Below are 17,173 nucleotides of genomic sequence, written 5' to 3' on the forward strand. Positions count from 1 at the left end.
AGCAGGGAGGAAGAGCAGGAAGAAAAGATTAACATTAAACAGATACATGAGGTGGGAGGGAAAGGGAGAGAAAGGGGAAACTGCATGGAAATGGAAGGAGACCCTCATTGTTATACAAAATTACATATAAGAGGTTGTGAGGGAAATGGGGAAAAAACAAGGAGAGAAATGAATTACAGTAGATGGGGTAGAGAGAGAAGATGGGAGGGGAGGGGAGGGGAGGGGGGATAGTAGAGGATAGGAAAGGTAGCAGAATACAACAGTTACTAATATGGCATTATGTAAAAATGTGGATGTGTAACCGATGTGATTCTGCAATCTGTATTTGGGGTAAAAATGGGAGTTCATAACCCACTTGAATCTAATGTATGAAATATGATATGTCAAGAGCTTTGTAATGTTTTGAACAACCAATAAAAAAAATTGCAAAGAAGTTTAAAAAAAAAAAAGAAAGAAACTGCTGTTGAACAAAAAGAAGAGCCAGCTGATCCAGCACTCAAACTCTGAATCCAAGATGTGTTCACTGGGAGGAATACCATACATTCAACCTCACCATGGTGCTAGGGTGGTTCACCATGGTATATAAACTCACCAACCCAAGAACAGTGGTGTGGAGGAGACTCACAGAAAAAGGCCAAAAGCAACTTTGTGCTTTCTGTTTGGAGATGGAATTCATGTGCAGCAGATAATGTTTAAATCTCATCTCCTGTGATGAGAGCAGAGAAAATGATGTGTTATTGCTTTAAGCAGGACACTGTTTCATTTAGTGAATGTGAATCTTTTGGCTTTCTGGTACAGCTCAAGATTCTGCTTATTATAAATGGAAAACAGTCTGTCAAGCTTTGGCATTTGCATTGAAATGCACAACATCAGATTGCACAGGGAGGAGGTATTTTATTTTGTTTCAACTAATTTATTTCATGGCCACACTTAAAATGCTGTATGTATAATGGGAATGTTAAAAGCTTCAGATGGCAATTTTTAGTAAGAAATTGTCATGAATACAGACAAACAGAAAGCAGGACAAGATCCAATAGTCTTCCCTTCCGTCATTTGGAATTCAAATACTCTAAGGTCTTGGATTTTTTTTTAATGTATATATTTACAAGCATCTACAATACACTAGTTTAAAATAAGATCTGTTCATAGCCAGATTACTGAGCCCCAGCTGCAACTAAATATTGATAATTGTAGTGTTCTAAAGAAGTACACAAATTCTGGTTTGGGTTGTTTGGGTTTGGTCACAGAGAGTGGAGATGCCATCCTGTCCCTTACTCCTGATGATGATTTATGCCTTATTACATCTGCTTTAAATGCTGACACAATGATCCTGGACCTTCCCTCTTCCATCCTCTCTATTATTTTAACTCAAGAAATCAGCTATTTTTAAGTTTTTATTTCTAATCACGGTCTAGCCTAAAGGATTTGGAGGGTTTACGTGTAAGTTTTGTACATTGAGTGGAATGTTTCAATCATGTCCCCAACTCATGTACATAAAAAGGAAGATATACATGAGTTGGGGACATTTCCTTCTCCAATATTTCTTAAAAGATATTTGTTTTTTAAAAAAGAAAAACAGCTAGGTTTATTTTTGTCTACCTTTGACAACAATCAACTCAGAAATATTTATTGAGCATGATTTTGTCTTAGGTGCTGGGAATATAATGAACAGAGTTGTCATGGATTCTGCTGATAAAAGTCTCATAGTCTAGCAGGAGGAGACAGATGCTCAGACATGTGATTTTGATGCTGTGTATTGAGGGACGTGGTACGGGCTAGGAGCTGATAATGCACATAGTGGGAATATCCACACTGGACTTGTTAGGTCAGAGGCTTCCTGATGTCTCAAATGAAACCAGAAGATAAGCAAGAGTTGAGTCACAGGAAGACAGGGGAGAACGTAGTAGGGGAATTCCAGGAAAAAAAAGGGTTGGGCAGAAGAACATAATACAGTACATACCTGAAGTTAAATATCAAATTCATAAGAGTATTGGCATGGAAGAGGATGGAATAGACTGGGAAGAGAGGTACCGGTAGTGAAAGGCCTGGTATACTACCTGAGGGAATTTAAACTTGCAATAATCTATTTGAAGTCTTATAAATGATAGTTATTATTATTGAGCAAAATAGCTATATCATTTTTCTGCTTGTTTTTCAAATATTTTAGATATTATAAAACATTCAGCAATCCAATTTTAAAGATTCCTATAGTAAATTCTTCCTGGAATTGAGTGTGAAAACTATTACCACATGTTTATACATCCTTTTTTTGGGGGGTGGGGATCAGAACCAGAAATGATTTTTGCCTTATAGGAAGCTGAGTAAGTGCTTTTTTTTTTCTTTGCACTACTTCAAGCCATTAAGTACATATGTTTTAAATCTTTTTTTACATTTTAACTTTTTATTGAAAATATTTTGATATTACTGATAGTTCATAATTTCCTCTAGAATGAGATGATATAAACCATAATGAAAACACCATTTGAACTTCCCGGGTCTTCTATTTTTAACCAGTAATTTTAGTACATACTTTCTTAAGGAGAATTCTTTGAACAAGATAAAAATCCTAGCACAAAGGTAAATCATACTTGAGTTTTGAAATTAAAATGTAATCAGAAGAATAACCTTAGGGCTTATCTTTTTTTTTTTTTTTTACTGCTGTGTGAGTAAACCCAAAGGGTAGGTAGATACACAAAAAGTTATTCAAACTATATGTTTAATATCATCACAGTATATTTTCCTAATATTTGAGCTCAGTTGATATGTTCATACATATATGTACATTGGGGTATTTTACATACCTTATTTAGTCATATATCGTGGATGAACATATACCCTAATCTGCTCCCCAAAAAGTTTACATTGACTGGAATGCAACAGGTACTGCAAAAGTGTAATTCCAATGCTTTAAAAATCCCCAAACACAAATTAAACCAAGTTGATAAAATTGGAAAGGAGCTCTTACCAGATTAATAAGAAAGAAAAATTGTGAAGAGAGAATTTGTTACCTTTCCCTGATTGCCTTCTTTGGACATGAATAGGTTTTACTCCTTAGCTTCCACAAGGACAATGATGGCTGGGTAACATGTAAAATATTTGAAGTTGGACAAAAATGATAGGAGAGTTAAATGACCATGAGTTCCCCAGGATGCTGTGCATATGAGATTTTAATAGGTTTCTGTCAAATTTGGAAGGAAATTAAGAGTTTTAATTAAATTGAATATGGAGCACAAGAAAGAACATGCCAAGTTTTTACTTGACTAGACATTTCACATGATCAGATAACATTCAGTAACTTTTTAATACCAATCTGAATATATTACACTTAAATATTTTGATTATTTGGAGACAGTCTTCCAGAAATATAATTAATTCCTTTCCTTCATCGAAAATCTGTAATGAATTATTCGTTCAACTAAAGATTTTGCCCTAGCGTGACAGACTATGTGTAAAATATAAAAACAAAATGTCTCTTATTTTTTAAAAGAACAAAAAGATTACCTTCTTTTCTGAATAATGTATTTCAGAAAGGCATAGAACATTCTTCAATATTACAGTGATAATTATTTTTTAAAAGGCTAGAATTCATCTTATACCATCTTATTACCCACTTTCCCTCTAGAACATGCTAAATCTATCCTCCTGAGTTTAATTTCAAGTCTTTGAAAGGAATGTAATCTTAAAAAATTAGAAAGAAATTTAAGCTCCAACTCATAAATTATCATTTTTCCCTATGGGAATAGTTTGAAATTACATACTAACAACACTCCTTTAATTTAATATTCTAAAAAAACAGCATCTGAAAAAAAGAGAGTAGTGAGTAGCAGGCCAGTGTGATGATACATTGTATTAAACAGTAAAATAACCTTTAGCCTTCACAGATGTGTTTTCTATTTTCTAAATCTTTACAAAGCACAAAATGAAAATCCTCAACGGCCTGAGAGGTAGAGATGAAGAACCCATTTTCCAAATGGGAAACTGAGGCAATGAGGTGCATTGCTATAGACCATAAAAGTGGTCAGCAGCAGTGTCAAGATTAGAAGCAGGAGGACTTGATTGCATTTGTTTACATGGATACCCAAAACATATCAATGGAATGACAGGTGTGTTGTGGGTCCATTCCTGCTGCCTGTGTTCCATCTTGCTCTATGACATGAAGAGCTGATGGAAGATTGAAACTCCGTGTGGAGTTGATGGTGCATTTATTCTCCAGTGTCAGACCCATGAAATCAACATGAGGAATGATTATTTATAGTGACATAGCTTCAGGAATGTAGTCTATATCAAAAGTACATAGAATGGATACCAGCAAATGAGATCAAGATATGAAAAATAAAATTGAGGGACGGCTAATGCATGATGGAAAAAATCACAACTTTGGTTCACTATTTCTACTGTCATGCCCTACAAAGAGGTGTTTATGAGTACAATTAGAAATAAATTATCGAACGATTAGATTTGAAAATTAGCTAGCATTTCTATGCTTAAGTGAGCCTTCACTGGCATGTCCTTAAATTGGGAGGGAATAAGTAGGGTCTCATTTTGCTGCATATTATATTAAACACATTTCTTTCTAGAGTACAAAAATATATTCTTATCCACTGCACATGATTTACCAAGCTCCTCAACTACAGTAAATAGTAAAGAAAATTCAATGATTTCACATAGCAGAGGTATGAGTCCAACAAGCAAGATGGCAACAGTGGAGGTACATTTGTTGGGGGTGGTTTGTAGGAAGTGCCAGAAAATAAACAACCATATTGTCCTTTAGGCTCGTAAGAATGATGTCCATCAAGGTCAACACCACAGTCACTGTGTGAGTAGCCAGTACATTAGGGATACACCGACATAGATGACACACAGCATTATCCAGTTTATCCTTGTGATTGGCGACCTGTGGTTACCTGTCACGTGGAGGACGACATTGGAAGAGACAGTGCCACTAGAGTTTTGGGCCCGAGCCACATAGAGGCCTGCATCTGCCTTGCATACCTTCGGAATGAACACGGAATGCTTTGTTTCCTTGTTTAAAACCTGTAAGTGCCCATCTGTAGACAATTTCTGGCCCTTCTTGTACCTAAAGCAGAGAGTCAGTTTTTAAAGTCAGGATCACGATTCATTCACATCATTCCCAAGTTCTAACAAATTGCAAATTAGCTCAAGAGTTCTATAGTGCTCTGTAGGATTAGCAGGAGCTTTCATGGCTATGACATATTCCAGGGAGGCTGTTTATCTTTCAAGCAGAGGTTGGCAACTGGAGGTCAGAGAGTTACACTGATTGGCTTAGATCATGTTTTTGAAAGATTAAGTTTGACAACATTGAACAATTGGAATATTACATGTAAAAATTCAGATATCCAGCTACTCTTAAAGAAACCAAACCATCTGATCACACTGGGTCACCATTTGCTCATGGTGATAATTACCAAGAGTGTGAAATGACACCCTCACATTCAACCTGCTTCACTCTTTCTGCAGCTACAGAGCAGCAGCTGTGACGCTGCCTTGGATTCTCTGTTGGAGTGAGACACATTTGCCCCTCAATTTGTATCATCAGATCTACATAACAGCACAAATGTGCCCTAGTAGAGGAAGCGACTTATACATCATTTCCTGGCGAAATGAGTTCATTTAATTTTTGTAAATTAATTTCATTAGGAGAAGATGGCTTCTCATTATAAAAGGCATTTATGTAATTGGATTTTGACTGCTCATGACATATTTCTAAAAGTTTCCTATGAACATGAGCACTTACCTTTTTATAATGCAAATAATTTATTTTGTATATCTTACATTCTTTTTTTTTAAATTTTTATTGTTGGTTGTTCAAAACATTACATAGTTCTTGATATATCATATTTCACACTTTGATTCAAGTGGGTTATGAACTCCCATTTTTACCCCATATACAGATTGTAGAATCACATCAGTTACACATCCACTGATTTACATATTGCCATACTAGTGTCTGTTGTATTCTGCTGCCTTTCCTATTCTCTACTATCCCCCCTCCCCTCCCCTCCCCTCTTCTCTCTCTACCCCCTCTACTGTAATTCATTTCTCCCCCTTGTATTTTTTTTCCCTTTCCCCTCACTTTTACATTCTTGATTATTTATTTATATCCACTTTCTTCTCCACAGGGACTAATGACTAACCTGAATCATTTTTTGTTGTTGTTCCATTGCCTAAGTGAGGGATTTAAAGTTTTCTGAGTATCCTAAATGTATGTCTCCCTTCTTGTCAGTTGTTCACTGAACAAAAGTTTTGTAACTCTGGTGGCAAAATATTTCCACCATTTGCAATGGTTCTCCGACAATGTATATGTTGCAGTAGTTCTTCAGCCATATATACTAACCAAGTTGTTTATTCATGTAGACCAAAACAAGAAAGACTTCAGACAACACTTTTCTTTGGGGTGAATCGATATTTAATAAGGAACTAAATATCTTCTAAACTCAAAAATACAAATTTTTTTGACTTATTAAAAAAAAACATGCAAATGTAAAATCAACAAAATAAAGCCAAAAAAAATTTCAAAGTTTGCACTACACACAACTGTGGTTTTCCTTACAAATTTGAGAAACCCAAGTTTTCTTGTAAGTTCTTTGGGTACCTCGTTCATACTTCATGTACTATCAATGGGCACACACATTAACTGAAACTATTAATGTCTACTAAAATATATTGATAAATAAAAGCAAGCTTACTTATCTTAGTAGAAACTTGTTATCACATACTTATGTTGTACTCAAATAAATCTAGTTAAGGATGAAAATTTTTTGAAGGTTTAAAAGTAATCCCCATACTGAGAAATTAGAACTGCATTTGCAGTTAATGACAGTAGAGGTTCAAAACCTAAAACCTACAGTTTACTTTTTCTAAAACAAATAGGTTGAAAAATAATGATATCTCTAGAGTGAAATGATATTGGTCACAGCTCAGCTTTTATGATACCTCTCAAAAATGAGTTTGTTAGCTGTCTCCTGGAGCAATTGTGAAAGAAATGCTCTTATTCCACCTCTCACACTGAAGAAATTTATAAGAAGAAATCTTAGTAAAACAAATATTACAAAGGAGGCGTGTGTGACGGTTGGAAAGAGAGAACAGGTGAAACGAAAGGAGAAAACCTAGATTCATGTATTTTAATTGCATAAGGGGTGTTAAGCCAAGAAAATCTCATGCTGATGTAGAAACAGACAATAGGGAAAGTATTTCAACCCTCAATCTTCAGATGAGGAACATTAAACTGAAAACAAAAACAAATGCGACCAACTTGCAGTGCTTTTGGAGTCTGTTAAATTATTACTGTATCGGGTTACGTTTTTTCCTTAAGGGTATTAACCATGCTGCTACTAAAATGAGCACTGGAAGTGAGATGTGAGAGCTGATCATGCAGAGTGGCAGTGTCTAGAACGTTAGCCAGCAAGCCCTAAACCTTTAGGTTAGCACATACAGAATAACACCCTCAGGGGTTGGGTTTGTTTGTTGATGGCTTATCATTATAGGCTACCCACCATGTCAGTGTAGGCTCTGGAAATCCTGTTACTTCAACTTCCAATGTCACTGGAGAACCTTCCATGACAGTTACATTGGACAGGAGCCTGGAGAAATTTGGTGCCTGGCCAGCGAGGCTGACCACGCTGTTCTTGGCAGATGTGCTGCTCATCTCTTCTTGGGGAAACATTTTTTGTCTCTGATAGCCCCTGCTGCTGCCTGATGGAAAGTCAAGGCCCTGGAGGGCATCAGGGGAAGCATGCAGCCTGTCTCGGGTTTTAGTGACGTTATGATCAGCATGCATTTTCTCCTGCGTTTCTAGCAAACTTCCCTGAGCCTGAGGGTGCTGCTGTAAAGCTCTCTCATGCACTTCACTCGGCATGCTCTCCGGATGTTTAGCACTGATTTTGTATAAGGCAGAACTTGTTTCCAGAAATCCTCCGGAGGTGAGTGGGGGCTCAGCTTTGAATTGGGGGTAAGGCCTCTCAAAATGACTTGAAAATGTTTCTCTCTTTTCACTGCACTCATCGGCAAAAGCAACGGGTGGTGGAAGAGCAGATTCCTGGGCCTCCCCTGGACCACTGGTCCCCAACTGCATCCTGCAACTGCTGATGTGAATTAGGGGGGAGGAGCTGGGAGGCTCTTCTACCTCCATGTCTGAAGGTGCAAAGGGGGACTCGGGGCTTCCTGGGAGTGGAGGCAAGGAGATGTCATCAGGCGAGACACACTCATATTCTTCTCCTGACAGCATATCTTCAGGCTGAAGCAGGCCCTGGACACTGCTCTCTTCGGCAGAGGACAGAGGCCTCAGGTTCTGGGGAAGTCCATCTTCTCCTGCTCCAACAATGGCCAAAGTATCTACCACCTGCTCCTGATCCTTGGAGAGAGGAAAACCAAAACTGTTAGTTACACACTTTTCTTTTTCCAGTTTTCAATCAGAGGGAAACTCAACTTGCGAGAGGCTCATTAAAAAAAAAAAAAAAAAAAAAAAAAAAAAAAACCCCCAGTGAGTTAAAGCCCAGGGAGCTGGCACAGGGAACGTGGAACTTGAAACTATTTTGCCTACCCTGGAAACAGTCCCGTCCCATGACTAAGAATCATCACACTGACCTCCAGTCCCTGTGTAAAATGTGACAGGCCCTGTAAAATAGAAGAGAGAAGGCCAGTTTTCATCTGCAATGAAGGGGTTGGACTGGATCGATATCTTTGAAGCAGTGACCTGAGGAGTCTTCCCTATCCAGCAAATTTGGCTTTGGTCTGGTTTATCTCTACCTCATGTATACACATAGTTCCTAAAGTGTAGTTCACCTTGTTACATGATCCCTTAGACCCTCTCACAATAACCCCTCTTCTTTCTCAAAGAAAGCTATCCCTTGTTTTTAAACATAACATTATGTTTATCATTTTAGCCATTTTTATGCACACATTCCAGTGTTCATATTGTCGTGTGACCAACAGCCTCATCCATCTCCAGAAGTAATTCATCTTTCCAAACTGAAACTCAGCACCTAGCAGATAGTAGCAGATCCTTATTCTCTTTTCCCCAAACTCTGTCAGCTGTGATTCTATTTTCTGTCTAAGACTTTGGCTACTTTGGCTACTCTAGGTACCTCATACAGAGAAAGCCATTCTTTTTTTTTTTTTTTTTGACATATCATATTTCATACATTAGATTCAAGTGGGTTATGAACTCCCATTTTTACCCCAAATACAGATTGCAGAATCACATCGGTTACACATCCACATTTTTACATAATGCCATATTAGTGACTGTTGTATTCTGCGAAAGCCATTCTTAATGACTGGTTTTATTCTTACATTGAGAAATATTTGTTGAAGCTCTACTATGTACTAGGGACCATGCTAGGCATTGCAGGGATGACCTGATAAGGAAAAGGAGATCCAGTCACTGCACTTGGGGACTTGATTAGTGGGCAAGGCGGAGACTAGCGGTACAATCACATCACACATTTCACAAGACGGCATGCCAAGATATAAGGAGGGACACTTGGCACTGCCTCCCAGCACCCCTCCTTCTGGTCTTTCTTCCCAGAATCCACATCTATCTCTGGTTTTAAGGAGAGGCCCAAATGTCCCTTCTAGAAAAAACATTGAAGCTAAAGTTGATTTAATCTAAGCAGTCTGATTGTTTTATACACACTTTTTTAGTGCTTCTCCTTAAGATTTGGGGTGTATTCTTACCTTTACTACTTTTTGTCCTGTAGCTTCTATGCAGACATAAGAAAGCCATCCCTTGCCTTGACTTTGCACTTCTCATTTTAGCCCATAGTCCTGCCCTTGCCATTTTATAAATGATTTTTTAGAAAATAAATTTGTTTGGGGGTTGGAGAGTAGAAGCCAAGCAGCGCTCCTTCCACCATCCCAAGAGATGAGCTTGCCTCAAAGAAAACATATGCCCAGTTTACAGAAAGTGCCTTCTTTTGGTCATTTAGTAGAAGTTTAAATTCTGGGTCTAAAACCCCTGAAGTTCAGAGCCTGGTTAGCACAGTAGGTCACACATCAGACTCATAAAATCCAGAAGTTCTTGAAATTCCCTCCTATTTAAGAAAAGGAAAATATAAATTACCGCCAGGTGCAGTGTCCCACTTTTGGAAGCCCAGATACCCAGGAGGCTTAGGCAGGGATTGCAAGTTTGAGGCTAGATGGGGTAACATAGACCCCTTCTCTCTCACACACACACATACACACACAAAAAAAACACCCTCAAATTACTAAATAAACACACATCCAGTAAATAATATCTCTACTTCTTTTAGTTGTCCTACCATAGCTTAGCATGAATTCTCTCTTCATCTCTTCCTAAAATTAGAATGTTTATTTTCCTTCTCATAGGGACTTTGATCCAACTGCCTAGTCAGTTTGAGAATTTCCTCACACCAGTCTGCCAGCCTTGAAAACTTTCTGAAAGGCTGCTGTCTTTAAGAATTTTGTGCTTTACTTAAGACTGTCTTCCTATATTCTGCCAAGACCTGCCTTCTTGCAGTTTCTACCAGGGATTCTGATTTAGCCTACAAAGAGGGAAGCTCAGCAGCCTTTTCAACAGGTCTCTGACTATTTGGAGAATTGGTCCTGCAACCTCTAAACCTCTTTCTTTGTACTAAATATCTCTAGTTTTTCTTCTTCCCAGAACTTTCATCATCTGGTAACTCGAGAGGTCTGACTCCTGTGAGCTCAAGCTCCTTCCCAGGAGAGCAGGGACATTCAGGTCTTAATCCCTTAACACCTTTTCCCGTAACCTATGCCTCTCTGCAGAGCAATGATCCTTTGAAACTGTCTGAAATTTTATAAGCTGAAGGAAGAAACTTGACTAAAAGTCCAAGCCCCTCACTTTCCTCCTCCTCAATCTCTACCCAGGAGGAATGACTTACCTCATTGGGAGCATGGAAGAAGGAACCAATCATGTTCATCTCTGGCTAAGGTTCTCTCTCTGGGATTTGCCTTCCACCAAATGGGTATGTTCCAGGTGGCTCTAAGGCATGAACACCCCTAGAAGCCTGTGGCTGTCTAGCTGTGCACCAAAGTGACTGGGTAGACAGGTCTATCTAAAACATGTGTGAAGTTTGAAAAGTCCAAGTCACATCCTCCAATCTGGCTTTTACTGGCTACCAAATTCGCAAATCCTGTCTTATTTTCATTTGGTGTCAATGCATTAAGGGAATACAAAGATTAGTGGGTTTGTTTTGTTTTACTTCTTATAATTCCTAATAGAAAAGCTCTTTTCACAGAAAAATAATGCTACCAGATAATGTCTACTAAAACCAAGAGGACTTATTACTTTCTCAAGTATTTTTCTGGAAACATTTCAACTTATTAATGAATGTTACCCTCTCAATATTTACTTTCCAGATGGGGAATAATCAGAGAAATCATCACCTCCTCAATTTCTGTGATAAATTTTTATTAAAGCGATTGTATCAGTTCATGTTTTTACCAGAACCACATGGACCATTGATTTGTAGTGAGTTTTTAATCAACTAAAATTTCCTATCTCCTCTGTCCATTAATATCATTGATAAGAATATTGGAAACTATAGAAATTTTATAACTTGCGGGTACAACTATCACCAACCAAACTCCTATTTCTCCACTTACCAAGAGTGCTATCATGAATGTTTATCTAATGACTTTCCAAAATTGCAGCAAATGATATGTATGGTACTAACCTAGAAGTACCCATCATCTCAGCCAGATGTGGTGGCACACACCTGTAATCCCAGTGGCTCAGGAGGCTGAGACAGGAGGATTGTGAATTCAAAGCCAACCTCAGCAATGGCGTGGTGCTAAGCAACTCAATGAGACTCTGTCTTTAAATTTAAAAAAAATACAAAATAGGGCTGGGAATGTGGATCAGTGATTGAGTGCCCCTGAGTTCAATTCCCAGTACCCCCCCCCCCAAATAAATAATCATCTCAATAAGCAAAATAAGATGAGTTGAATGTGAGGGTTTTTTTTAAGTCCATTTGGCTCTTGGCACTTCTTTCTTTGTTCTCAAATGCAAATGAGCATTCAATTTTTAAGTCCTTATGGAATTTTATAGTAGCTACTTTCAAAATTCACCAACATATAGTTTCCTAGATCTATATGTTTTTCAATTATGAAAAAGGTAACTAAACATTCACATGTTCCAAACATTTTCTCTAATTTTCCCACCATGAAACCATCTTTGCTTTTAGAAAAAAAAAAGTGCATGTTTTCAGAAAGGAGTAAATAAATCTACATATCTTAGAGCAGATAGTACATATTTGCACCAATCTGACACATTCTCAAAAAAAATAGCTGGGAAATTATCTAAGTCACCAAAAACATAATTCAGCTCTAAATTTATTTCTCTTTTATCTGTCACTGCTCTTTATATGACTTTTTTGGTCAATTTCTTTCTTTTATTCCCAAATTCTAAGTGGATGGGTGACCTATGGTCTCCTCTGAGTCCTCTACTCTTCTCTCTATATTTTTCCCCTCAAAGACCTTACCTGCCTTCATCCCTAATGATCAATTCACTTTTAATTAAACCTAAATCTATAGCCTTAGGTCTTATCTCTGCCCTGATTTCTGAACTTTAATTTCCACTGATGGGCGTAGTTACTTGGGTTTACAACTATTGCCAGGTAGGCAGAAAACCTATCTGGAAGGGAGAGCAGAATGATATTCTCCATCCATCCAACTGAGTGGGCAGAATCTGTCTTCGGAGCCCATTGAGTGGGGGCCACCTATGTGGCAAATGTAAAGGCATACTACAAGATTCTACCTACCCCCCAATTTCTAGGACAGTTAGTCTTAGTTTAGGATACATAAGACTTGATGAAGGCAAGTAGGAAATAAACAAAGAAAGATACTGGGCAGAGGGATTGGTTTATGAAAGGCCTTTATAAAGAAACCCTTAGAGGATGCTGTCACAGCCAAGAGAGAATGTTCTCTATGATACCTTTGGGCACTCTTGGAGAGGACAAGGTAACAGAGGAAGGAACAGAAAGGGGGAAAGGAAAAGCAGTTTGTTTTCTCCAATTTTTTTCCAAGGCAAATGTGTCTATAACATCTTCTCCTATCTGCCACGTGATCAGGATTGATGGAGGAGGGTCAAGGACTGTCCTCCATTGTCTAAGAGCACCCCACTAAATTGTTTGGTATAAAAGCACTTCTGTGTTGTTGCTTTATTAATCCTGATGCGAACAGATGAACAGAAAGAGGGGAAAGCTTGGCCAGGACATCTACAGTATTGTTATAAAACAGCTTATTTATATGCAGCAGTTCCTTGGAGATCCTCTTTGGTCTTATGGAAAAGGTATCTAGCTAAAATCCACAAGAACTGGGCTGCCTGCCCAGTTCTGACACTACCTTCTGTGAATTTTGGAGTGCAAGATATTTAATCTCTTTTGGCCTCAGTTTCCTCAACTGTAAAATGAGATTTGATTAGATGATTATTAAATCCCTCCCAGCTCTAAAATTCTATAACTTTCAATGCTGGCATCAACCGCCCTCATCTTTTACCAAATAGTTTGATGACTTTAGGCGAGACTCTTAATACTCCATGACTCCATTTAACCTTGGGAGTTTTCAGACACTACTGTGGATTTAGCTCCGGCACCCACCTTAGGGATAAACACCATCACTAATCTGTTTGCAGTGCCCCGTGCGCTGCACTGACTGAACTGCCTAATTCCACCTGCTGTGTTTTGGAGTCAGAAAAATGAGAAGCACTTTGCTATCTCCAGAAGAAGATTCCTGTGATGAATATATTCTTGAAATAGTTTGGTAGAACTGTTCTTTCTGACTCAAATAGTTGTCTGAGGAAAATTAACACCATTTAAGGGAATCAGAATTGAATGCCATAATTCCCGGACAAGCTTTTTACTTGTCGCGTCTTGTTATCTGCCCACATGGTATTTTGGAGAATCATTACATCTGACCTATATATACATAATAGAGACAATAAGAGGGTAAATGTGATTGAGCTGCTTAAAAGTGAAGATTACTGCTACCCTTTCATTATTCTGTCTGTACCAATTGCACCAGAATGGGTGTATGAAATGATGTCAAAGAGAATTTTTGACAGCTGTAATTGTGGACCTTCACTTTTATTCTAAATGACTGATGATCTATCTTGTCTTTTAATTTATGTTAAAATAAAAGGAATTTTCAACGAAAATAAATCTCATTTTTTATTTAAAAAGAGATCTTTTTCTTCTAGCAAGAAAATAAAAGCAAGAAATAAAAACTTTTTTTTTTTTTTGCTATGTATAAGTGAGTATATTTGCTTTGGTAGTAAAAACTTTTGTTTCTGGGTTTTTAGTAAATGTGCCTGGTTCATAATATAGCAAAATGTGCAGAATGAAGTAAACTAACAATATAATGTTGGTTTTGGAACTCTTGAAACTTAATTAAGAAAAAGTAGTGTATTTAATATTGTTCTTTATTTCAACTAGTTGTTCTTTTTTATCCACTTGGGTGATTTTGTTCCCTCGGGGACACTTAGCCATTTCTACAGACATTTTATATTGCCACAACTGGGGGTAGCAGTGGTGCTATTGGTACCTAGTGGGAAGCAGCCAGGGATGCTATTTAAACATTCCACAATGCACAGAACAGCCCCCACAGCAGAGAATTCTCTGGACAAAATATTAATAGTGCTGAGGTTGAGAAATCCTGATTTAGATCAGAGTAACTATAGACCATTTGATGTAAGACTAACAGCCAATGAGATGACCACAGTTGGACAGCTCTCCTTTGACTCAGACAGGGACCAAGCTCTAAGTGGTTCCAGCCTGCACTATAATAACACCAGCTTGCTTAATGTACTGTCAGATGATAATACAATTGTACTGGGCCTTGATATAGATTTAAGTTGAGTGAAGGACCTTTAAAGAAACTGTGAGAAGTATATTGTCAACAAATAAAGCTTTCTCCATGAAATAACTGCAACAAACAGGGGAAGGTTTTGTGGGTCCGTGTAAGCGTGTGCGTGTGCGTGTGTGTGTGTGTGTGTGTATTTAACTCGAATATCAAAATAATTTATTTTATTAATTTGAGTGCTGTTGAGAATCACATTGAGTCTACTGTTCCTCCAGAAGAGAAACACTGAGAAGAGGGAAACTGGCAAAGCAAAAAGTCAAGTACTAATTATAGTCTGGCAGCCACGAGTAGAGAATGAACAACTTATGCTGGAAAATCCATAAGGCTGCTGTGACTTAAATAATACTTCTGAAAGCAGGATACATTTGTATTTTGTGGGTATTTGTTGCTTTTGCAATTTGCTTTATTTTATCTGTAAATTCCTGGGTTATGAAATAATGTAAACATTTCTCTAAATGCTTTGGTGTTTGTATTTCAGCTGGATTCTATATTTTAGTACAAGTGCCTGGAAATATCATCTAGAAGTAGATAGTATAGGAGAGAGATAGAATCTAATTTAATGTACTAAGTGTTCATGAAATGTACAATGGATAGTGTAAAATAGTTTTAAAATCCTCCTTTGTCAGTATGATAAGAGGAGTAAAATTTGAAGTTGGATTGAATATAAAAGGACACTGGGGTAGGCAGCTAGAGATGGGAAATAAAGAAGTGGTTTGGGACAACATTATGGTGTTTGCCTGGAAGTCTTCAAGCCATTGTGAAATGCTACATCTCCGGCAGTCAGCAGGAGGGACTCAGAGGGAAATGGCAAGAGAGAGAAGGACTAGTAAGAGGCAAAGAAAATGTCAGGGATGAGGAAATTCTCACTAAACTTACATTAAAAATTTTATCTCAATAGATAAAAAGTCTTCAATTTACTTTTTTTTAAAATATGCAATTAATAATCTCAAAAAAGAAATGAATAGCTGAGGTTAAGTAGTTCTCTTTACCTTATTTCTCTCTTCATTAAATATCATCTGTTTATTTCTCACTGGTTCCTTTAGTAGGTCAATGCTATTGTCATGGAAATCCTCCAGATTGGAATTCATCTTTACAGCATCACCCTGCTGTACAAAGCAATGGTTAGTGAGGGACTGGGCCAAGGAAAGTCAGAGGAACAATGTCATTCTTTAACACTTGCAAGAAAAACAGAAGCCACATGTATGTGGTCTTTCAGCAAACGTATTCTACCTGCGACCAATGTCCACCCATTATGTGATTTATAAAATTATCCCTCCAAGCTCACAATCCCCTGCCTGCCTCATTCCTTTCATAAAGTCCACTGCCAGGAAAAAAAATTGTTCAAAGGCCCAGCAGGAAAAGAAGTAATTGTTACAACAGGATACTCTTGCAGGAGCTTTCTCTAGAGACCAGAATTCACAGTGTGTGGCAGTTTAAACCATTAGGAGACACTGGGGAGCAGCAATGAGGTATAAATGATAAAAGGTCTCTGGTGGAGAAGAAAGTAGAAAATTCAGAGAATCTACACAAGCAAAATGGAAGAGTTGACTATCACTGAGTATAGAAAGGAAAAATACAATGGAGAACACAGAATGCCTCAAAGTGATGCTATCTCCTTCCTACATTTCATGGGAATCAGCTTAGTCAGGGAGGTAATGGGGATTTGCAAACTAATATGGAACCAATGTGAGGACTAAGAAGATTTTGTGAAGATAAATAGAGCCACTTGGTACCCCAAATGATAGAACATTGGTTCTGGATGATGATTATACTGCAATAGAAAAGTCTCTATTCCAGGTAGATCATGGACATTAGATGGCCCTTAAGGAAATAAGCTACTCATCAAAGTTCACCTGCTGTCCTGGCTCATGAGATTCATGGAGACCTGCAGGTAGATTCAACTTTTTGTCTCAACTCTAAAACTAAACTGGTGTGTATCACTGGGTGAGTCACTCTGCCTCAGTACACATTTGGTATCTAATTCCATAATGGCAGCTGTTGTGAGAGATCTAAGATCAAATTCCAGATCTACCATTCCCAACTGTGGGGTTCCAAGGAAAGCACCTTTCCCTTCTTTGGACCTGTCCCATTGCTTTTAAAGCAAGGAAAGCAATATCTGTCTTCTTGTCTTACTCAAGGTTTTTTGGAAATCACTGGGGATAAAATATATGAAAGTCCTTTTAAAATCTCAAATTCCTCTACAAACAGAAATAATTTTTTTTCATTATATTAGCCTTGACAAGGATTTCTGGGTCCATTTTGTAATAACCCCACTTTCATTATTGTCTGAAAAACAGAAACTGGACAATTA

General features: G+C 37.8%; 1 protein-coding gene across 7 annotated transcripts in view; it reads right to left on the reverse strand.

The window, feature by feature from the left end:
• Positions 1-3,149: 3,149 nt before the first annotated feature.
• Ccdc141 (coiled-coil domain containing 141) overlaps positions 3,150-17,173 on the reverse strand; it is a 184,560-nt gene continuing 170,536 nt past the window's right edge. For 4 of the 7 annotated variants that reach the window (XM_048808096.1, XM_048808095.1, XM_048808094.1 and 1 more), the window contains 3 exons: positions 15,852-15,968; positions 7,515-8,371; positions 3,150-5,077 (listed from right to left, as the gene is read on the reverse strand). In XM_048808096.1, the coding sequence (XP_048664053.1) occupies positions 4,810-5,077; positions 7,515-8,371; positions 15,852-15,968 (1,242 nt within the window). In that variant the 3' untranslated portion in view covers positions 3,150-4,809. Of the gene's footprint in view, positions 5,078-7,514; positions 8,372-8,644; positions 10,053-15,851; positions 15,969-17,173 lie in introns of those variants that run through there. The other 3 variants (XM_048808097.1, XM_048808099.1, XM_048808098.1) reach the window with 3 other exon arrangements.

The sequence above is a fragment of the Marmota marmota genome, unplaced genomic scaffold (assembly GCF_001458135.2).
Source record: "Marmota marmota marmota unplaced genomic scaffold, marMar, whole genome shotgun sequence".
Classification (NCBI taxonomy): Eukaryota; Metazoa; Chordata; class Mammalia; order Rodentia; family Sciuridae; genus Marmota; species Marmota marmota.